This window comes from Camelus ferus, chromosome 23, assembly GCF_009834535.1.
Source record: "Camelus ferus isolate YT-003-E chromosome 23, BCGSAC_Cfer_1.0, whole genome shotgun sequence".
Classification (NCBI taxonomy): Eukaryota; Metazoa; Chordata; class Mammalia; order Artiodactyla; family Camelidae; genus Camelus; species Camelus ferus.
The window spans coordinates 21044715-21068865 of NC_045718.1; the positions used below are offsets into that span (position 1 = coordinate 21044715).

The following is a 24151-nucleotide window of genomic DNA, read 5'->3' on the forward strand; positions in this document are numbered from 1 at the left end:
TCTAGGACGTGGACAAGGCATCTATTTTTTAAAAATTCCTCAAAGGATTCCAATGTGCAGCCAAGGTTGAGAAACATTTTTGATTCTCCCCAAGACCTTATGCCATCTCTTATATCCCCACAGCTCCTATAGCCTCCTCTCCTTCTCGTGGCTCTTTCTCCATAAGAAAGACTATGCTTATATCTGTGGTCTGTCTGAAAGGAAACAACCTTTAGTATGCTCCATTAGCTATCATCCTTTTTTACTTCCTATCTCTTCTAAGTTTCTTAAGTGTAATCAAAAGCTGGTTAAATGTCCTCATCTCAGTTTGGTTCAATCTGTTTTCCACTCCCATCTCTCTTCTTGAAATCAGCCTGCCTTCTATTTGTTCAATATTTGACACTTCTGACCATTTATTTTAAAATTTATAAATTTTTTTTTCTTTGGAATCTGTGATGCCACTCCTGGTTCTCAGTCTTTCTCTTTATTCCTTCCTAGTTGCTTTTGTGAACTCCGCTTCTTTACCTAACTTGAAGTGTTGGCATGGTCCAGAACTCGGTATTTGACCTTCTTTTCCTTTCAATGTCTACCTTCTCCTGAATAGTTTCATCTATTTTAATTTTGTTTTGATTTTATCTTCATTCTTAAAGGATGTTTTTGTTGGCTATAAAGTCCTGAGTTCATGGGTTCCTTTCCTTTCATTACTTGAATATACTGTTCCACTGTCTTCCATGGTTTCTCTTGAGAACTCTGGTCATTCAAATCATTTCCCTGCATGTAATGTGTTATTTTTCCTGACTGCCTTCAGAATTTTCTATCTTGGTTTTCAGCAATTTGACTATGATGACTAGGTATGTTTTCCTTCAAAGTTATCCTGTTTGAAGCTTGCGGAGCATTTTTGAATTTGTAAATTTACACAGGGGTTTCACTGAATCTGAGAGACTTTCTGCCATTCTTTTTTTTTTTTTTCAGAGGGGGATGTTAATTAGGCGAATTTATTTATTTGTTTGTTTTTTAATGGGAGTCCTGGGAATTGAACCCAGGACCTTGTGCATGCTGAGCATGAGCTCTGCCACTGAGGTATCCCTCCTCCCTCCTCTGCCATAGTTTCTTGAAATATTTTTTTATGCCCAATTTTTCTCTCCTTTCCTGGGACTCCAATTATTCATGTATTAGACTTTTTGAAATTTTCCCATGAATCTTTGAAGCATTGTTCATTTTTTTAGTTTTCTTAACCTTGAGATATAATTAACATACCATAAAAGTGTACATTTAAATGGCTTTTAATTTTCTTACAGTTATGCAACCATTACCACAATCTAGGTTTACAACATTTTCATCAGCCCAAAAAGAAACCAGAACCCATTAGCATTACTTTCCATCTACGCTGGCCCTATACAACCACAAAACTACTCTCTGTCTCTGTAGATTTGCCTATTCTGCACATTCACGTAAATAAATGGAACCATATAATATGTAGTTAACTTCCTTCACTTAGCATAATGTTCATTCTTCTCTCTTCCTCGAATTGAATTTCTATTGACCTGGCTTCCAAGTTAACAGACTTTTTCCTCTGTTCTCCATTCTGTTCTTAAGCCTATCCAGTGAATTTTATCACTTCAAAAGTTGGAGGTTTTGGTTCTAAAATTTCCATTTGTATTTGATAAATTCTGTTCGTTTCTCTGATGAGATTTCTCATCTTTTCATTGGTTCTGGGTGTCTTATTTCTTTACTTCGCTTGACATAGTTATATCTGTGTTATAACCTGACCTGATAAATCAGTATCTGGGTTGTTTTGTGGTTGGCCTCTATTGATTTCTTTTCCTTGAGAATGACTTATTTTCCTGGCTCTTTCTATGACAAATAATTTAAGATTATACCCTGGGCATTGCAAATGGTATATTGGACCCTGGATTCTGTTATATTGCATAGAAAAGGGTTGATGTTTTTGTTTTAATAGTCAGTTAAATCAGACTCAAATTATATATTATGTATACAGTTAAACCTGCAGGAAGGCAGTTAATTCAGAAGATCTGATCTCAATTCAATACTTTAATTTAAGTCTTAGCTGCAAGCTGCTTTTAGTTTTCCCATATATATGGTTTAGGAGTGACCCAGAGACTTGTGCTAAGTTTAAATATAGAATTAGAGTTTCCCTTTCTCTGCTCTGTCCAGGGTTCCCCACTCCCTCTGGCAGCTCTTGTTGCCCTGGGTCTCCTTTCCTTAGTTCCTCTAGCTTGAAAGATGGTCTTTCTATGGGCACTTTAGCTGCCTGGTAGTGATGCTGCAATTGTGGCTGCCCTCAAGGTAAAACCACAGAAAAGCCAGTAACTTGCTGTAGGCCAATCACTTGCTTCAGGTGTTGACACCCTTCCACAAACTGTTTTTGTTCAATCTTTATAGGGCCCTCAGGTAGTTGTTTTTTATATTTTGACCAGAGTGTATAGCTAATGCAGGTGGCTTAATTTGCTAAGTCCTCACTCTTTCAGAAACAGAGCAGGTTTTTTAGGTTTAATTTTAAAGAATAAAGCATGACAGATAAATTGGAATTCTCCTGTGTCCCTTCCTCCAATCTCATTGCCCTTTTCCCATCCCCAGAGGCAACCTCTTTCACAAATTTTATATGGATCTGGTCCATATTTTTTATCCTGAGACAATACAACTTGGAGGTTTGGAGGTTTGAAGATTTGGAGGATGGACTGGCTTCATACTGCCAGAAATACCTTTGCAAGTTACTGACCCTCCCTGTGCCTTAGTTGCTCAACTGTAAAACAGGGATAATAATACTCACCCAATAGGGCTGGTAACAAGGATTGAGGTAATTTATAAAAAAGCACTTAGTAAGCACTCAGTATATTTTGGTTATTGCTTATTTATCATATTCTTACTACAACTTTACTATATAGTATAGTATATATAGTATAGTATTTTATGTATTTTTAAGAGAACTTACAGGGAAGGATTCTATAAAGTTTTTGCTCAACATAAGCATTTTGAGTTCTTTATAATCCTTTCCCTTCACAGCTTTGTTTTCTCTTATTTGTGTTGAGCTATATATTTTATCATTTTTAATCTCCAGTGCCAACCAATTACAGTACTAGCATATAATAGATACTCATGGAAATTTACATTGAAATGTATGTGTCATTGACTGCTTTTGTTGACTTCTTGATAAACTGTTTTTTTGTCTACAGCTGTCTTCTGTACAGGTGGAAGAGATGGCAACATTATGGTCTGGGACACCAGGTGCAACAAAAAAGGTAATCTAGTTCCATTTTGATTTTGATAAATGTGGCATTGCCCCATTATGGTGAATGAAAGAGTTAGTGATTTCACCTCATTACCACCAGGGGGCGCATGTTCATAATCCCGCAATTCGGCTCACTGTTCAATTCTCAGGATCTTAGTGAATGTTCCAAGTATTATCCTCCGTATTTACCTCATATTGTTTTGTAAACTGTAATGCCATTTACCTAAATTATTGATGGAATTGAAATTATTAATACATGGTCTCACTAGTAAATGATCCTTTATTTTAATATTTTTAAATTTGAAGCTTTAAAGAATTGGATTAAATTAAATATAATTATGCTCACATTGCCCCATGATGCCATTAAGCAGAAAGCAATGATCATCTCCCTGCTTACTTCCTTTTTTAAAAAATTACTTTTTAATATACTATTTTTTAGAGTAGTTTTAGATACACAGCAAAATTGAGCAGACTGTGCAGAGTTCTCTCTGTACTAATACACTCCCTGTCCCCACACAGCCTCTCTCACTATTAATATCCTGCACCAGAGTTGGATATTTGTTACAACTGGTGAACCTACACTGACACATTATCACCCAATGTCCGTCTATACTTTACTTTATGGTTCACTCTTGGTATTGTACATTCTACTAATTTTGACAAATATATAATGACATGTATCTACCATTATAGTATCCAGAATAATTTCTCTGCCCTCAAAATTCTCTGTTCTCTGCCTCTTCATCCTGTCCTCTCCAACCCCTGGCAACCACTGATCTTTTACCATCTCCATAATTTTGCCTTTCCCAGAATGATAATAGGAATCACATAGTATGTAACCTTTTCAGATTGCCTTCTCTCACTTAGTAATGTGTATTTAAAATTGGTTCGTGGCTTGGTATCTCATTTCTTCTTAGCATGGAGTAATATATCATTATTATTCTGGATATATCACAATTTATTCATACATTCCCCTACTGAAGGACATCTTGGTTGCTTCCAAGTTGTGGCAATTATAAACAGAGCTGCTGTAAATGTCCATATGCTTATTTCCTTTTCATGCATTATAGTATCACCACAAGAGATGTAGTACAGGATCTCTGCTGGCTTCTAGTTTCACTAATCTGATAAAGAACATAATTAATTTTGAGACTTTATATATAAATATTATATTCAGCATGGGTATGAAGTTCTGAAACCTAAACCAATTTCCTTGGAATATCTTTCAGATGGATTTTATAGGCAAGTGAATCAAATCAGTGGAGCTCACAATACCTTAGACAAACAAACCCCTTCAAAGCCTAAGAAGAAACAGAATTCAAAAGGGCTTGCTCCTTCTGTGGTAAGGTTTTATAGCTGAATACATGTGTGCAGATCTTGACAATAAGATGGAGTCTCATTTAAAGGAATTCATTAGGCATAAAATAGGAGCTAGAGATATAGGCAGTGAATGAGAATCTTCATTTCCTCTTGATATCAGTGGTTTATTGCTTAATACTTGTTCAGTACCTACAGTAGTGGTTCTCAAACTCTAGTGTACAACAGAGTCACCTGGGTAATATGTTAAACATTCAGCTTCCTGAGACTCATCCTAGAAATTTCCATGCATACTCTTCATCTGCAGTAGAATGTGATTCATTAGGAAAGAGGAATGGGTTGTTTGAAGAAGCATATTAAGTACCATGACACAGTATTGTGTAGGAGAAAGCAATCCCTATTGTTGTTTCCATAATACAAACTACAGAAAAGATGAGAGTTTTTTTTTTAATATTTGGCAGAAGATTATTAAATATATTGAGAAATATTTGGGTGGAGTATGGTACCTCTTGAGCATCTTGTAGTCAAAGCTCCAAAGCTCAAATAATGCTCATAATACATCTTTTTTCTTAAAAAAAATCATCAGTAGAAGTTCTTACTTTATTTTGTTTATTTTTCTAATATTCCTGGTCTGGGGTCTAAATTAATGTTTTGGAGAAGTGGGGAAGTGGTTGCTAGAACATTAAGACTTAAAACGGCACAGACATGAATGAAACTGGCAGGGTAAGTAACATTTCAGACATTTCATCAGATTCTGAGTTAAGAAAACTTAAAATCAATTGGGAGATAAAACTCCACTGAGCTCCTTTAGATTTTTCAGAGTGTGTAAACATCTTTCATCCATAATTCTTTAGACACTCCTGTATGATAATCTGGGTAGATGGCAACATTTTATAGATGAAACAGGCACAGGTTAAATGACTTTCCTAAGGATACACAGGGATGATTCCAAGTAGAGGCAGTAGGCTTACAGAAGTACAAAAATCTTTTCATCACTAGTTTTGTTTTTGTTACTGTTCTTTTGTTTTGTTTTGTTTTTGAGTATAGGTCAAAGTGTTCATATTATGTAATATAATTTGATATTTAGGTCATTTTCTTGCTAAAATTACTTTTTGGTCTGCATATATATCTAATTAGGATGATTGGAGAGGGAAGATAAGTTTTGGGGGAAAAGCCATCATGTTAGCACCTTGGTCTCTTGATAGTGAAGATTGTTATACCCAAAATAGGATTTCTTTCTTTTCTTTTTCTTCCTTGTGCTGTTAGGATTTCCAGCAGAGTGTTACTGTGGTCCTCTTTCAAGATGAGAATACATTAGTCTCAGCAGGAGCTGTGGATGGGTAAGAAAAGTCTTTATTTCTTGGTTCTTTTGATGAGCTGTCTTTCATGAACTGTGATGGGGAATCACTTAATCCCATTATAGTTTTATGTGTGTGCTTTTAACTTTCAACATAGTGAGTACCCAGCTGAGAAGATGAACTACAGATCACACTGGAAAATACCCAGTAGGACTTTTGCTCAAATAATTAAATGAGATAACGTGTCACACTTAGCACACTGTCTAGCACACAGAAACAGTGCTGCTGCTGCTATTGCAGAGAAGCTGGATGGGTAGCTTTCTTGTCTGGGCAATATAATTTAATCAACAAGTCTTATTTTTAGGAGTGAAATTTCTGTTACAGGCATACATCAGAGATATTGCGGGTTTGGTTCCAGACCACCGCAGTAAAGTGAGTCATGTGAATTTTTTGGTTTCCCAATATATATATTAAAGTTATGTTAATATTATACTATAATCTGTTAAGTGTGCAATAGCATTGTGTCCAAAAAAATCAATGTACAGACCTTAATTTAAAAATACTTTATTCCTAAAAAAAAAAATGCCAAAACAATTACAATAGTAACATCAAAAATCACTGATCACAGATTACTGTAACAAATATAATAATGATGAAAAAGTTGAAATCATTGGGAGAATTACCAAACTGTGACACAGAGACATGAAGTGAGAAGATGCTGTTGGAGAAATGAACTATAGACTTGCTCTATACAGAGTTGCCACAAACCTTCAATTTGTTAAAAAAAAAAAAAAAAAAAAAAACACAGTAAAACGAGGTATGCCTGTAATTTTGGATTTTATTTTCTCAGGTTTAATAATATCCTAAAAGAAGGAATATGATTCTGGACATGTAACTGGCATTTCTGGGAGTAATCTAACTAGATTGATAATAAGGCCTAAGGACTTTCACATACTTTCCATTCATTATTGATCTGAATTTTTCGCTTCCAGATAAGTTTGTGGTACTTCTTGATTGGTTGCTTGGCCGGAATTTAAGTTCATTGAGTATAGGGACTCTTTCTTTCTAAAGCACTCTTCTTTGCCCCCATTTTGCCCATTATATCTTCCAAGACAGATCCCCCTTCAAAAATTGTAATTTAAAAAGATGACGGCTTGATAAACTAGGACTTCTATTGTGACCTCTGAATGCTAAAACTATTCTGTGAACCAAATTCTCAGGCACAAATGAAGGATTATCTAAAGGTTATTAGTTTTATTTGTAAATTGCTGTGAAAGTTTTGTTTCCAAGGATACTGCCCTTCTTTACCAAGCTTGTGCTTTTAAGTTGCCTACAGACTAGATGTAGAAAATTAAGAAAATTATCTCAGTAGATGAAATGAAAAAAATAACTATTTCATAGGAAAATTTAGACTAGATTACTTAAGGAGTTAATGTGTAGAGATAGAACCATAGGGACAGAGCATAATACTTAGTGATGTCAAAGGTTACATGCAAAATATTAAAGGCGTAGGAAGTGTGGTGTTTTGTTTTGTTTTGTTTCTGAAAACAATGAAACAATGACTATCAGCACTTAACCTTCATCTTCCTTTTCCGCTCCCTTGAAGTAAACTCAGGGCAGTGTATCAGTGGGTCAGATCACATCTGTTTCCGTTCTGCCAGAATTGTCAGCCTGATATTGGAGACAACAGTATGAGATAGTTCAGTCTGTTTCCCAATGAGATATCTTCACTGTACCTGGTTGATGTGCCAGAGGAGTTAGATTAAAGTCATTTTATGTTCAAATGTAGTTGAAACTGTTTGGTGTTGGAGAAGGACTACAAAATATTTCTTTACCTTGGTTTTTAGGGTAATCAAAATATGGGATTTACGTAAGAATTATACTGCTTATCGACAAGAACCCATAGCATCCAAGTCTTTCCTGTACCCAGGTAGCAGCACTCGAAAACTAGGTAAGCCTTTGTATATTCTGTAGGACTTTTTTTGAATATGTGAGTTTTTGTTAAAATTTTTAAAATAAATATCAAGCTAGTTTTCAGCAACTATTATTCTCAATAGACTTGAGAAACTCTAACGTATGTAAGTATCTTTTTGAAGTTCAAAAGATAAAAACTCAGAAGAATTTTGGTTTATATAATTTAGGGAAGAATTCTGCTGATTCTTCTTGTGAAATGATCTAAAAAGATCATTTTCATCTCAGTTCTACTCTGTCATCAGTACATGCTAATTAAAGTTTCCTTTTTCCAGGATACTCAAGTCTGATTTTGGATTCTACTGGCTCTACTTTATTCGCTAACTGCACAGATGACAACATCTACATGTTCAATATGACTGGATTAAAGACTTCTCCAGGTAGGATCTTAGTCATTCAGATTCTCTTACCTGGAAACGAATATGGACTTTTTTGTTAACGGTACTTTAATGTTGACTTTTTTCTATACCAGATTTATTAAGACATACGAGGACTTTGGAGTCTTTGATTAGTTCCAGTGATGTTTTCATAGGTGTACTTACCTTGTGATGATTTCACAAGTGAACAGAATCCTGCTCCATATGGTGACTTAATTTCTCCCCAAAGTATGCCCCTTTGAACTATATTTAGAATTATCTCAATTTATGGGATAGAGAAGGCTGTTCTGCTCAGCTTTTGTCCTGTTTGGGGGTTCGTTAAAAATAGGGGGCTTAGTTTTTTAAGCTCCTAAAATAGTTCCTACCTACCTCAGCCTTCTCTTTAATGTTGGACAGAGGCTATTTTATCTCTGGATATTTTCCTTAACCTTACCTTTTTTTCTTCAAGAAATTGTAAGTGGAATGCGATTTTTAAACTGATAAATGACATTTTAAAAAATTGAAGTTTCTCAAGCATACTCTTAAGGGTTATTTGAGTTACATCATTTTAAGAACATTATCAGTTACTTAAGCAAGCTACATACTAGTAACCTACTTATTTCTCAGGCATAGCTCTGTCAGAGACAGACTTTGATTTCTATAACCAATCCTCAGAGCTACCCAGTTCCCACTAAAGTAAGATGTGTTGAGAAAAAAAAGGAAATCTCAAAATATTATAAAATTTAGCTAGACTCTTACAGGAGTTTCCAAAGACTGTCCCCAAGCCATTATTAGGACTTTGATACCAATGGCAGTATCACATTTTTGGCATTTCTAATGCCCTGGTTTAGGTCTGGTGTGTAAACAAGAGTAAGAGTATTTGGAAAAGGGAAGAGGTTTTATAACTTTGTTTGCTTTCTTTCCTGAACGGAATCAGAAATTGGACAACTTCTAATTTATTTAGTCATATAAAACAGACTCTACATAATCTCTCCCCAAAAGATAAAAGCCTAATCCTAATTATATTATCAGCTATTCAAGAGCTCTTTCTGTATCATTTTGTTATAGTGTGGCACTAAAAGGGGCCTTGAATTTGGTTGTCCTGCCATCAAACAAATATGCCCAAGGCTACTTTACTAATAATTTAGTAACCTTTTTTCCTGTGTTCCTAAAATAATTTGATTGGCTCCCATATATAGATTGGTAGGTAGGTGGATAGATAGATGCATTCCTTAGAAACTGAATGACAGACTTGAGTACATGTGTGTGTGACACATCTGGTAATGCTTGTCTTTTTCAAAACTTTAGAAAGTGTCTTGGACTCAGTACTTAATCTCCCATACTTCTAATTCACAGCATTTTATTATACTAAGAGATGTTCATAAGGATGGCTCGGAAGCATTTTAAGAGCCCAAATTGTCAAAGAAAGATTAAATCGAGCTAATTAAAGTCAATGTAGGTTTTAGAAGGATTTTTCACATGGTTTGAAATATATATTGGGTACTTTATGTTGGCTTTCTTAGTAGACCAGCAGAGGGCAATAAACACTTAGGGGTTTAGTGGGAAATTTGGTCTATAGTTTTCCAGCCAAAGCTTAGAGTTGAGAAAGATGAACAATTATAATCTTGGAGTTGTACTCAGAATAAAGGAAACTTTATTTTGTGGGGATTTATATATCATAGTAGGTCTATAATATGTATATCTGAATTGATTCATATCCTGCTTAACTTTCACGGTAATAGTATTTGATGTGGAGGGTATTTGATATGCAGACTTTTTCTTGAAAAGCTATAAATACAAAGGTTTTTTTCTAGTTTTATTCTAGCAAAAGGAAGGGATTTTTGTGAATACTTATGGAAAGCCATTGATTCACTTAATTCTCCCCACCCACCCCCATTGGAAAACTGGAGTGAAATATTTTTTTCTGGCCTAAATGTATCCTTAAATTCTCCAATACCTGAGTTTTTTTCTTTTATTTCCTAGTAGTGTTCTGATGCCGGAGACTGCAGATGTTGGTCTCCTTAGGATAGAAGGACATGTTGAGCACATTATGCTAGATTGGATAGTGAGAAGTCTGAACCTAACCTCGTTGGAGTATCTTACAAATGAATGTACAATTTAACCCCACCGGCCACTTCTACTCTTTAGGCTATTTAAAATGCTGGATTAAAAAGATACCCACATCTCAAATAAGCTATCTTAAATCTTAACTTCTTTCACTGATTTTTACCTATTCATACAACAATTGTTTGAAGACCTCTGTTCAAAGCACTATAGGGTCTAGTGAGGAAAGAATAAGATACAAAATTTATCCTCAAGAGGTCTGAAGTCTTAAGAGGAAGAAAGACTAATTCTAAGGCAATGGAAAAAACCTAGCCTGGGGTGGGAAGAGAGGGTCTAATAAAAGCATTTTATTAAAAGATTGGACACTGGCTCCATTCTTGTCCTGTAAGAATATCTTCACTTTCTTTCTTTTCTTTTTTAATTGAGGTATAGTTGTTTTACAATGTTGTGTTAGTTTCTGGTGTACAACACAGTGAATCAGTTATACATGTATATTTTTCATATTCTTTTCCATTATAGTTTATTACAAGATACTGAATGTAGTTCCCTGTGCTATATAGTAGGACCTTGTTGTTTATCTATTTTGTATATAGTAGTTTGTATCTGCTAATTCCAAACTCCTAATTTGTCCCCCCCACCCTTCCCCTTTGGTAACCTCTTTGGTAAGAATATCACTTTCTTCACTATAGCCAGCTCCATACCAAGTATTTGGGCTCGGATCGTGATATTGGGTCTAATGTAAAGCCTCTTTCTAGGATTTCCTTTAATTTTCTGCCAAGGTCCAGTTCTTTTTTATTTGGTGACTATGAATTGACCATCTGCTACAGTAATTAATACACTAATAAAATTTGTTATAACATGTATACTGCCTGCATTTATTTGAAAACTAGAAATAACAAGAACCAAGAAATTTGAATTTGTTCTTCTTACAGTGGCTATCTTCAATGGACATCAGAACTCTACCTTTTATGTTAAATCCAGTATTAGTCCAGATGACCAATTTTTAGTCAGTGGCTCAAGTGATGAAGCTGCCTACATCTGGAAGGTAAGTTAGAAAATTTTCCCCACAAAGATGAGATTTAAATATTCTTGCAAATATTTCTTCTGTCTAAGAAGAGGTAAGCTTAATATAAACACAAACTTCAGCTTTTCTATATCAGATGTTCAGTAAAAATTACTTCTTATCTCCTAATCTAGCCAAACCCTCATTCAGGTTGTCACAGAATATATCATACTTTCATGTTAAGAGCTTCTCAGAAATTGGCAATCCATATCCTCCAACAGTTCTACAGATTATCAGGAAGTGGAGAATTCAGAAGACTGGAAAGAACCTTAAATATTTTGTCTTACTTCCTAGAAAAATTTGCTGTACTGCCTTCTGCCCTGTGTTTTCAAACTCTCATTCAAAATATAGTATTTTGATCCTAGAACCCTACACCCAGGTCACCCATAGAGCCTTGCACAAAACACTCACTCAAAAATATTTGTCTAATTAATTGTGTTCTTTACTCTCCTGTAAGGGGCCAATCTTCAGGCAACTAAAGTAGATGTGGCTGCTTTATCAGTTTTGTATATATTTAATAGCATTGTTTACTCATTTATTTATTTTATAGATTTCTCGTTTCTACACAAATTGTATCTATATGTGTTTCACTTTTTAAGTAAACAGTGGTTCTAAAGTGACCACTATAGGCTAAGAAATTTAAAGATGTCCATTTGAGGTCCAGTGGGGAAAACTAAAATATTATACAAGTGGCATTTGCTGACCACTGAAAAATGGCTCTTGTGGAATAATAAATTATAGAAATGTCTGTGAGCTCAGAGAAAGAAGAGCAATTAAGGCATTGTTTTCCTAGGGCTAGAAACTAATTATCTTCTAGATTGCCCTATAATTTCATAAATGTCCTTGACATTGGTGAATTGAATGATCAGAGTTCATACAGTTTTCATTTTAGAGTCATGTCTAAAACTGTATAGACCCATGGATTCAATATCATCAAATCCCTTCTCAGGAGAAAACTATCATTCTTAGTCCTGCCAACCTCTAGGAGGTCATATCTTCAGTGTAGGACAGGGATAGATCCTGTCAGGTATGAAGCATAATTCTTCAGCTTAATTTCATCTGGTCCTGGAGAAGGTACTAAAAAATGATATCTCTGTATACCTAGAGTTGCAAAAATGCAACACTGCCTTATGAAAAGGTTTTAATAATAATATCCTAGATGGTCACAAGATGGAGGTATAGTTCTATCCAAGATGCTTTTGTGTTGACTTTTTCTGCAAGCAGATTTCTTTTATTTGCTTTATTTTTAAATGAAAATTGGCTTATGAAATACACACACGAGACCCCCATCTTGTGATAAGAGTCTTTACTAGCTTATTGTCTATAAAATTCTTCTGACTTGAACTTTAAACTTCATGTGACTAGCACTAGTGTTTCTGTCTTACAGTTTAAATTTTGAGTTTCAAATTTGGTCTTTTCCTTGTATTTATTATCTTTTGTTTTTCCCTTTCTCCTTCCCTCATTGTCTCACCTATATTTCTTTCTCTACTTTGGTTCCCAGCTTAGCTAAAGGGTTTTATTTCTACCAAGGTCTGTATCTTTTTAAGTTTCTTTCTTAAAAAAAAAAAAAAAATCAGACAGTACCAAAAACCATAATAAAGGATTATGGGGGGGAAAACCTTATGTACTGGTCATTTTTAATCATTTAAAATAAGTTTAATTGTATATACATAATTATATATGTAATTATACATTTTGTGTGTGTGTGTGTGTGTGTGTGTGTGTGTGTGTGTGTGTGTAGTTTCATTGCCAGATCTTAAAGCTCCTCCCTAGCTCTCTTCTCTATACGAAGGCCTTTGTTTTGTTGTTTCAGGAAATAAGGGTTGGGGGATGGTTTCTCTCTTTAAAGACAGGCAGTAAAGATACTTGGCTGTTTGTTAGTAACCCATTTTCAGACATCCAGTCAGTGGCTATCACACACATGGGTGACCCTTTCTGAATTCTAGGCTGGGTCACATGTTGGTGCTGAATGATGTGGTTCAGACATGATGTTCTCCTGCCTGTCCACACATAACTGAGTGTGCAGGTTCTGATATTACAGATCCTGGCAAACTTACTGCTCCTAAAATTGAATTTGCCTAGTGAGATGGCTCAGTTTCTCTCTTCCATGATCAGAAAAGGGGGGAGGGGTGTAGTATAAAAACAAGTCCACATAAACTGAGTATTCAGTCTCTCACGTCAGAATTCCCTCAGGTATTAGGATTTTCCTATGCCCAAAAAGCCCATGGGCACAAGAAAACAGAGTTAAAGAAGGTAGTTTTAGATCTCAAGACAGAAGAGAATAGCCTTTTAATTCTCACCACTGCCCAGCAAAGAGGAGACATAATACAATTAGACTTTCTGACACTGAGGCCCAAGATTTAAATTAAAAATAAAAAGATTTAATATTAGGAGTTTTTTTTTTTTTTAAGTTTCCTACCCCTTGTCCTGCCCTCACCCCTACCCCTCCCCTTCCCTGGTTCATTTCTGATATAGCCACTGAATAGTATTGAAGTGGCTATAAATAAACTGATTTGGCACCGTCATTCTACCGCTGACTGGCGAAACATTGAGCCTGACACTTTAGGAAGTGTAAATGATCTCATGGCAGAAATGAAGATTAGGTTTGGTTTCTAACTGGGTAGAGTAAGGAGATTTTTTGAGGAAAGGTGCTGATCTTTTTTCATGTTCAAGTATACAAAATGTTATATGAGGTCTGCAGGTTAGAGCCTGTTACTTCTAAAGTACCTTCATAGTTCTGGGAGTTTTAACTTTGGAATTTTTCATGCCGTAAATTAGTCTTTATTCTATAACAACTAGAATTTGTAAGAGAGGACAATTTTCTCTGTTTTGACCATTCCCAGGATGCACAGATGTAAATGTCTCTTGGACTTCACGGTCTCCTCTTCCTATTTAAGAATAGAGAGAGGCTTTTAAAAAATGCAATCATGTAATTATGACAATGTTTTTATAATAACAAAGTGACAATAAATAAAAACTTATTTGATTAAAAACAAAGGATTTAAAAGTCACTTGGATTTCATTAGAAGACATTAATTTTCTTTGAGGTAGACACCAAGAAGGTAACGATACTAGGATAGTCCTCAACTGTGAAAACATTTGTTACTAATGTTCATAAAAACTTGTTGGACATTAGTTCTCATTTCAGCCCACAACATGCCCTTCCCTCTACTTTTTTTTATTGAGATAGAATTTGTATAATATAAAATTCACCACTGTAGTCATTTTAAAGTGTAGAATTCAGTGATTTTTTTAGTATAATCACAGTATTGTGCAACCATCCCCACTATCTCATTCTCAGACATTTTCATCACTCCAAAAAAGAAATCTTTTACCCTTTAAAAGTCGCTCTCCATTCTATCCTGCCCCCAGCTTCTGGCAACCACTAGCCTATGTTCTGTCTCTATGGGTTTGCCTATTCTGAATATGTCCTATAAATGGAATCATACAGTATATGATCTTTTATGTCTGACTTTGCTTTCACTTAAAGTTTTCAAGGTTCATCCATGTTGTGCTTGTATCAATATTTCATTCCTCTTTATGACTGAATGATCCATTGTGTGGTCAGACCTCATTTTATTTATTTATTCATCAGTCGACAGACATTTAAATTATTCCACTTTTTGGCTTTATGAGTAAAACTAATATGAACATACGTGTACAAGTTTTTGTTTGAACATATGTTTTCAATTCTCCTGGGAGTGCATACCTAAGAGTAGAATTGCTGGGTCATATGGTAATTAATTCTATGTTTAACTTTTTGAGGAACCTTCCCCTCACTTTCAGTGCTATGTAAAGTGCCTGGCTCATAGTAATCATTTAATAAATGTTAACTTTTATTGTTACTGTTATTACTCCTGTCTTATAAAACTGTAAAAAGTTTTTCCAACAGGTGCTTTGTTTTTTCCTCTTAAATCCTATGGATAAATGCAGAAATGTGCATACATTCTATTGGTGGTTGTTTGGTTTTTCCCTGACATTCATTTTAATCTTTGGTATAGATATTCAGGTTCTTCTGGGTATTGTAACACCTGAGAAACTGAGGAAGGGCAGTATCATGAAATGAAAAGCTAGAAGCAACAAGCAAGTAAACCAATGGAGTAAAGTAATGGGTTCTTACCAGGGAGGGTCAGGAGGACATGAGGATTTCCTCTTCCTTTTCACTTGCTGCTACCAGTCTTCCTTGGGCCCTGGGTAAAGAGGAACTTAATGGGCTGGGGCCATTGAGACTTTCTGTGACTACTGAGATAGTTAGAGACTACCTTGAAAGTCTTTTCTAAAATACGCTATCTTGTGGGAGAACGAGTTCTTGTTCTCTGTGGCACTGTAAGAGTAGGAAGTAAGTGAGATCCTTTCAGACCTCAGGAAAAAGCCTTCTTTTTTGTTACACTTTAATTAACTCAGCAAGACTAATTAGATTCTGTTCCTTGTCTTCTTTGGCTTTTTGAGTCATTACTATGTGCCATTTAACCCAAGAGAGGAGTAGTAATAGTTGAATTGGACAACCTTATGAATCAGGGGATCGAATCTCTTGACTATGATCTGAGGACTCTACTAAGCTTAGTCATTCTCACAGATATTCTTTCCAGAGTGCCTCCACTTTCTTCATGAGTACCTTCACTTTCTGAATGAGTAATGATTCAGAGCCTCAGGAAAATGAAAAGAGTAATTTCTATTTTTCAAACACACGTGCTAATAATAGTTATGTGAGTTTGTACTTCATGCTGTACTCATTAACTCCATGGCCTATGACAGGGATTGACAGCTCTTGAATGACTCAGCTGTCAAATGCATATCATTAATGGCATCCAATGAAGGGGAAAATATGATTCTTCATCACATGCGTAGTACTGCACAATGTGAGCCTTCTTTATACATTAAAATGTGGTAGTACTTACTTGAAAACTCAAGAAGCAAATGAACTGAAATTAAACTTTAGAGGAAATTTTTTTCTTCCCCAAAAAGTGTACCAAAATGCCATGTAAAATATAGCTTATGCCCCTTCAAAATGAAGGAGTATAACTTAGAACTTCAGTAAAAATCAGTGAATCTTCATTTGGAAGAAAGATTGTCCTCTTGTCCCAAGAGATCTATTAGCATATCTCAGGTATCTTCAGGATTTAGTTAGCCGACTAGAGAAGATCTAAATGTCTAGGCTCTACCTGAAGTGCACTGCCTAGCAGCTAAGCCTCATCCTTTCAGTCTTGAATTTTAGCCAAAATATGTATACCTAAGTAGTCCTAATTTGAAACAAGACCTGACCTGGTATCTAAGCTCATATCGTTTACTTATTTTGGCTATTTTCTTTCTGTTCTCTCAGATTAATCACAGAAATACTTTCATTGCCCATTGAGACCCTTTTTCTGAACAATAACTAGGCATGTCTAGGGGCTTTTGGTAATAACCCTAAAGCTCTCTAAGGCACAGATGAGGAGCAGTTCAGTGCCTCTGTCTGGGAGACCTAAACACTGCTCTGCTGACTTGCTTGTTTCTTTTTGATGGTGCAATAGGTCTCCACACCCTGGCATCCTCCTACTGTGCTCCTGGGTCATTCTCAAGAGGTCACATCTGTGTGCTGGTGTCCATCAGACTTCACAAAGGTTTGTAAGCCAATCTCTGTAGTTGATTTTAAAAGCAGATCACAGATTTGTAGGTTTTCCCAAAGTTACCTTGAGAGTTATATAAACTTTTACATTTAAATAGACATTTAAAAGCCCTAGAGGCCACCCAGGATCTATACCATTATTAATCACACATAGTCTATTTTTTTCTTCCAGTAGAGAACCTGCATTATGCCCTTAGGAATAAGGATGGATTTCTTGGCTCCCTGAAGTCATTCCTTTCCTAAACGTAGAATTAAGTTTTTAACATTATTAAAATTTCATCTTAAAATTGAAGGTAAAAAGAAAATGTTAGGTGACAACTCATCTTTCTAATGTTCTACATATTAGCAATGGTGGTGTATTAAAGGTAACATCTTGATTGTTCTTCACAGTCCAGTTTGGGTTTTCACATGCCTGAAAAGTGTTACTGTGAAGTCTTAACATGTTAGGTTATTTGTGGCTAAACTACATAAGAAGTAACTCCAAAGTGTTTTAGACTCTCTGGAAAGAAGACAATATGCTCACAAAATTTGTTTACTAGTGATATTTAAAAGCGAGTAAACAGAAAACCTGAAACGTAGAACTCCCAGAAACAAGCAAACACCACATATATGTAAAGGGTTTCACCCTCCCAGTGCTGACTACCTAACTCTTTGGGTTATTCTGGGTTTGCAGGAAATGTCCCTCCCGTGGAGATCTCCTTTTCACCTGTGACGTTTTGAAGTTTTGTTGCCTATTGTTCCCGTCTGTTTTTTTATCTTCCAGAATCTTCTCGTTGTCTGATTTACTCATGGCATCCCTGCTTGCTTTCTAGTACTGCTTTTTTAGTACTCCTGTGGATTCTTTTTATTTCTACATCCCTATATAACCATTTCTGTGTGAGCTTCATGATAGACCTTTTTTTGAAATCACTGCTTTAATCACCAATAATTACATCCCAATGACATTTTTCCTGTAAGATTTCATGTAATTTCCAGTGAAATATCTGCTTTTAATGTGGGATCTGTATCTTCATAGAACTAAGATGGGTTTTAAAAATTATTTAGTTAATTATGTCATCTTTTTCCATTCATCATATATCGTCCTTATCTCTGTACACAGAAAAGACACAAAAGAAATGGCAGAGCTATTTACATGTACTAGTTTAACAACCACCTTTTTAAAAAGTTTAGTTGGGGAGAGTATAGCTCAGTGGTAGAGTGCATGCTTAGTCATAGGTTCGATCTCCAGTACCTCTGTTAAAGAAAAATAATAATGATAATAAGTAAAATAAATAAGTATTACCTCCCTCCTCCAAACAAAATTCTTTAAAATGATTTTGTCCCTAGCCTGTAGTTGAGAAGCCCCACTTTAAAAAAAACACCACTTTAAAAAAAAAAAAAGACTTTGAAATTGGAAAAACTTCAATTTAAAGTCTAGTTCTGCCACTTAATTGTGGAGACCTTGGACAAATAACTTTCTTCCCATTTTGTAGATGAGGTTATTTGAGTATAAGGCTTTTTATACTGTGAGAATTAAATAAGATAAAGAATTAAATTTTCAGACACTCAGACTTAGTTGCTCTGTAAATAATAACTTGTTAATAGACTATAGAGTAACTGGGGATTCCAGGCATTTCTTGCTGAGCAGTTAAATATTTGTGTCTTCTTTTGGCCTCCCAGTAAGGAAAGGAAAAAGCTGCCAGTCTCTTGGGGGCCAAGACTTAAGAGAACGTGTGTTCTTTTTTTCTTTCTCTTTAGTGACTGAAATAGAGAAATTATATAAACAAATGCTGGGGAACAGCTCTGGTACCAGTGGCCAATTGCCACAAGCTCTTCAAGCTGGACTTTCTCTGCCATAAAAGGCTTGAGACCAAGATCAGGAATGGTCAGATATTTTTAAAGGGGCAAAGGTTGTTTTTAACTTCTTTCAGCCTAGTGAACTTGTTGTTTTCCCAAATTGCTCCTTTACCTATCTGAAAAAGAATCTTAAAGGAATGGCTTCATTCTACTTGTCATAGCATACTAGAGTCATGGACTAAGTCTAATCTTAGAAATGACCCCATTACTTTAGCAATAAGCCAGAACTTGCAGAATTCAGAAGAAAGTCATAGAAATTGAATGTCAGTGACATACACTGATTGATCATTTAAAAGAAAGAGTAAAAAGACATCTTAATTATAAGTTTCATAGTTACATAGAGGGTGGTAAAGATAAGGACTTGCCCACCTTCTTCAGAATAAAATGAACCTGGTTTTGTAGTAGAGCTTTAGGTTAGGTAAGAAATGACTGGTCACAAAAGACATACCAGCAGAATGTATATAAGTAACGAACTAAAGAATCCACTTATTTGGAAATCTGGAATGATTCCTGAAAGCAAGAAATGAAAGTATGTGACCTTTCAGATAATATTTTTCTATATCTTGTTATATCAGACAGACTAATTCTCCAGTCATGAGCCCTACTTTTTACTTTGTTATGAGTCTTTGATTGAAACTTATTAACTCCCTTCCTGGTTCGCATTAGATTGCTACCTGCTCTGATGACAATACACTGAAAGTCTGGCGCTTAAATAGAGGATTAGAGGAGAAATCAGGAGGAGATAAACTCTCCATAGTGGGCTGGGCCTCTCAGAAGAAAAGAGAAGCAAGAGCCGACCTAGGTAAGGATCCCATGCATTTTTCTAAGTTTTTTATAGTTTGGTTGGTTTCTGCAGTGCAGAGTGATGAGCTGGATTCTATGATCTTATTTTAGTAAGATTATTTTAGTATATTTTAGTATATTATTAAAGGAAAGCACCATCTTGTTGACATTCATTCTTTTTAATAAGTATTTTCTGAACACTACTATGTTTATCATCTACACAAGGCACTGGAATATGTTGGTAGATTTATTTTTTAGATATTTATTGACCATCTACTTTGTGCTAGGCACTGTTCTAAGTTGCTGGAGATTCTGCAATAAACAAAAGAATCAAAATCCCAAAGATGTGAACAAAATTTACATATTAGTGTGAGAGGCAATAATCAAGTTAAAGAAAAATTTGTCGGATAACAATATGTACTCAGGGAAAAAGGAAAACAGAAACAGGAGAATAGCAAAGCATGCTGTTAAAATTTTAAATTAGGTGCCCAGGGAGGCCTCAATGAAAAGATGGCATTTGAGTAAAGAAAGTGAAGTAGTAAGCCGTGTGGATATTTTAGAGGATGTTCTAGGCAAGCAAAACAGCAAATGCAAAGGCCCTGAAGCAGGAGCAGGCCTGACATATTTCCTGTTCCTCAAAGTGGCTAATGTTGCGGCTAAAGCAAGCAACAGAGAGGGAGGGGAATAGTGGAAAAATAAGGTTCTTGTACAATTTTGGCTTTTATTCTCCAACAAAAAGCTGTTGGAGGGTTTTGAATAGAAGAGTATTATGATCTGACTTTTCTTAACTTGATCATTCTAATTCCTGTGTTGGAAACAAATTGTAAAGAGATCAGGATAAAAGCTGGAAGCTAATTTAAAAATTCATTGAAATAATCTGGGAAGCAATGATGGTGACTTGGACCAGAGTGGTAGCAGAGGATATGATGAAAGTCTTCAGATTCTGGATATATTTACATGATAGAGCCAACAGAACATGCTGTAGGATCAGATGTGGGATGCGAGGGAGTTATCAAGAATAACTTCAGAGTTTTGGGCTTGAGAAGCTAGGAGAATGGAGTTGCCATTGACCTATATAGGAATCACTGCAGGAGGAGAAGATTTGGGTTTCAACTATAGTAATTAGAGAGAAGGTAGAAATACAGGCACAGTGAAGACAGGTGGATATATGGGATGGTCAGAACTTCTGGAAGTTCCCATCTGTTCTGATAGCTTCTATTTTCTTAGATAGGAATCAAGATCATCAACTGAGAATAAGGGTTAGGGAAGGAGGTGGTAGAAATCTGAGGAAAGATAATAAAGTCTGCAATAGCCATGTGGAGAATAGAAGAGTAAATGGACCAGGGAAATATGACTGTTGGGCAGAAAGAGTCAGCCTGGGGCTAGCACTCATTATTTGAAAGTGAGCGGTCAGCATGGTGTCTGTCTGCTGCATAGGTACAGGTACACTGTCAGTGGATAGTTGATTTTAACCAGGGAGGTGGTTTAAATCCACAAGAATGATGAAGTGAGCAGAGGGCTGAGGGAGTTATGCACATAGATAAAACTGGGTAAGGAGGGAAGTGAGGGTATAGTAGGGCTGGAAGTAAAAATGGTAAGATCAGTGAATTGAGGATCCCCTGGGGATGAAGGATTGTTGGAATGGGAGTGCTAAGGGGGCTGAGAAAATAGGTGGTGGTTGAAATTGAGATAATGGAGGACTTGCAGGTATTGGTAATAATAAGATCAAGGAATAAGTGGCTTAAGTGAGTGAAAGGACAAGGATATTGTAGAAGAAGGAGATCAAGAAACTGAGAAACCAAGGTATTGGAGAGATCGTGAATATGCATTTTGTAATAACTGAGATTTGGTGGGGATGGTATTAAAGAGAGTGCCAGTGAACCAAGAACAAAAGTCTAAGCACTGAACCAGCCAAAGGGGACCCAGGTGTTACCAATAGATATACAGTAATAAGCTTGAAATTCAAACTTAAACATTCATTTTATGTTAGCCATCAAGGCCTAAGGTAACGGAGAGTTGAAAGTGAGAGAATATATGCTCATTTTTCTGATGACCTACTTAGTCTCTTACAAGATGCTGTAACCAGAACTGAACTCCAGAGGGGTCTTTTACTCAAAGGCTGCTTCTATAAAGTCTTTAATGCCTTTATTTTTTGTTTCTACTTTCTTAAAAAAAAAAAAAATTAAGTGTTAATCGTTTAATAGTAGTCAACTAGCTCTACAGGGCTAAGTAAGGTAAACAGCAGTCTCCAGAATCCCTGCCCCACGGTTCCCCTTTCCAGGGGTAACCACTTTCAAATCTTTTAGCTGATTCTTTGATACGTATGTCTTTATCTCTAAATAATATTTGTGTATTTCTATTTCTTTTGGGATGTTTTTGCAATTTTCAGCATTATCTTTTGACTTCTTACTCTGTGAGATAAACATTTAGCTCTTTCCTGCGTCCCCTTGCTGGCAGTTGACTGATTATTAGTAAGCTCTCTAGATTCCTCAAAGGAACTGACTTTCAAGAAGCCCTCAGGACAGTAACCCAGTCTGTGCTACCATGTCCTCAGATCTCATGCAGTGCTTGGTCCATAAGAGTTGATGACTCACTCTTCTGACACACTGTTCAGAGAAAAGAGCAAATTGCAGAATACACGTGTGTATATAATCATTGTGGGTTTTTTTAAGGTATGATACACATAAATGTGTGTGTGCTAATAGGCACATAGAAAATTATGGAATACACAGGAGCATAAGAGTGAAATGAGAAGGTTGAGAAGAGGACCTTTTAGCACATGAAAAGATGTTCAATATCACTAATTATCAGAGAAATGAAAATCAAAACTACCATGAGGTATCCCCTCACACCAGTCAGACTGGCCATCATTAAAAAGTCCACAAACAATAAATGCAGGAGACTGTGTGGGAAAAAAAGGAACCTTCCTACACTGTTGGTGGGAATGTAATTTGGTGCAGCTGCTATGAAGGACTATGGAGATTCCTTAAAAAAAACTAAAAATGGAGTTACCATATGATCCAGAAATCCCACTCCTGGGAATATGTCTGGAGAAAACTAATTCAAAAAGATACATGCACTTCAGTGTTCATAGCAGCACTATTTACAATAGCCAAGACATGGAAGCAAACTAAATGTCCATCGACAGATGATTGGATAAAGAAGTTGTGGTATATTTATGTAATGAAATACTATTCAGCCATAAAAAATAAAATGATGCCATTTGCAGCAACATGGATGGACCTAGAGATTATCATACTAAGTGAAGTAAGTCAGAGAAAGACAAATATCATATGACATCACTTATATGTGGAGTCTAAAATATTGACACAAATGAACTTATTTACAAAACAGAAACAGACTCACAGACACAGAAAACAAACTTATTATTACCAAAGGAGAAAGGAGGGGAGGGATGAATTAGGAGTTTGGGATTAGCAGATGCAAACTACTGTACACAGAGTAAATAAACAACAAGATCCTACTGTATAGCCCAGGGAACTAATTCAATATCTTATAATAACCTATAATGAAAAAGAATATGAAAAAATATGTATGTATATAACTGAATCACTACGCTGTACACCAGAAACTAACACAACATTGTATATCAACTACACTTCAATTAAAAAAGAAAGAGGACCTTTTACTTTTCACCTTATTTCCTTCTGTAACTGTTTGGATTTTTTTTTTACCATGAACATTTATTACTTTTATAATTGAATTACTGTTAGAGAGCGAGAGAATTTGACAATAACATCCTGAAGGAAGAGGAAATGCCCCAACTTTTCACCACATCAGATCTCCCGCTGACCTTTAGTAAACACTTCAAATATCTGCCACTTAAATATCAGAAACATATATTTGCTTTGTCCCTGGCCCAACTTTTCCTTCTCCCTGGATCCTGCCTTAGAATCTGCATATTGTAAGATGCATACCACTTTAGGACTTTCTGCCCTAAACATCTCTTCAGCCCACTTTAATGGAACCATTGACTTAGGGGCTGTGGAGTGACCGTGGACCTGAACTGAAGTGAAGCACATGTAAAGTTGCTTTCCTCCGAAATAATAACTATAATCAGGCTCTAGTTCTAGAGTGTGAGAACCACCAGCAGTTGCTCTGCGGACAGGTCCTAATCACTAACTCCCCTTCTAGACCACATTATGACAAAATGGGGTTTTCCAGTAGTGGTTTTTGCTGAAGGAGCAATATCATGTTGACCATTTCTAAACATATAGTTGATGAGAAAAGTTTAGGCAAAAGTCAATTTGTAGAACTTCTCTGTCTTGAGGCAAGGCTGCTTGAGTAGGGAAAAGCAAAGTGTAAAATGTACAGGGTAACTAAATGACTGAAATTAGTACTTTTTTGTTTCCTTTGGTTAACTTGAAATTTGTATTTTCTTTTTTTTTTTTTAATTGAAGTATAGTCAGTTTGCAGTGTTGTGTCAATTTCTGGTATACAGCACAATGTTTTAGTTATACATGTACATATATATTCCTTTTTTTAATTAAAGTACAGTTTATATTCTTTATCATTATAGGTTAATACAAGATATTAAATATAGTTCCCTGTGCTATACACAAGAAATTTAGTGCTTATTTATATACAGTAGTTAGTATCTGTAAATCT

At 35.6% G+C, this 24151-nt stretch overlaps 1 protein-coding gene across 3 annotated transcripts in view; it reads left to right on the forward strand.

The window, feature by feature from the left end:
* The window catches only part of DTL (denticleless E3 ubiquitin protein ligase homolog), a 42960-nt gene that overhangs the window by 12622 nt on the left and 6187 nt on the right, over positions 1 to 24151 (forward strand). For all 3 annotated transcript variants that reach the window (XM_006193412.3, XM_032466435.1, XM_032466434.1), the window contains exons 6-13: positions 3174 to 3239; positions 4459 to 4571; positions 5813 to 5886; positions 7692 to 7795; positions 8091 to 8195; positions 11168 to 11280; positions 16809 to 16898; positions 19406 to 19541. In XM_006193412.3, the coding sequence (XP_006193474.2) occupies positions 3174 to 3239; positions 4459 to 4571; positions 5813 to 5886; positions 7692 to 7795; positions 8091 to 8195; positions 11168 to 11280; positions 16809 to 16898; positions 19406 to 19541 (801 nt within the window). The remainder of the gene's footprint in view (positions 1 to 3173; positions 3240 to 4458; positions 4572 to 5812; positions 5887 to 7691; positions 7796 to 8090; positions 8196 to 11167; positions 11281 to 16808; positions 16899 to 19405; positions 19542 to 24151) is intronic.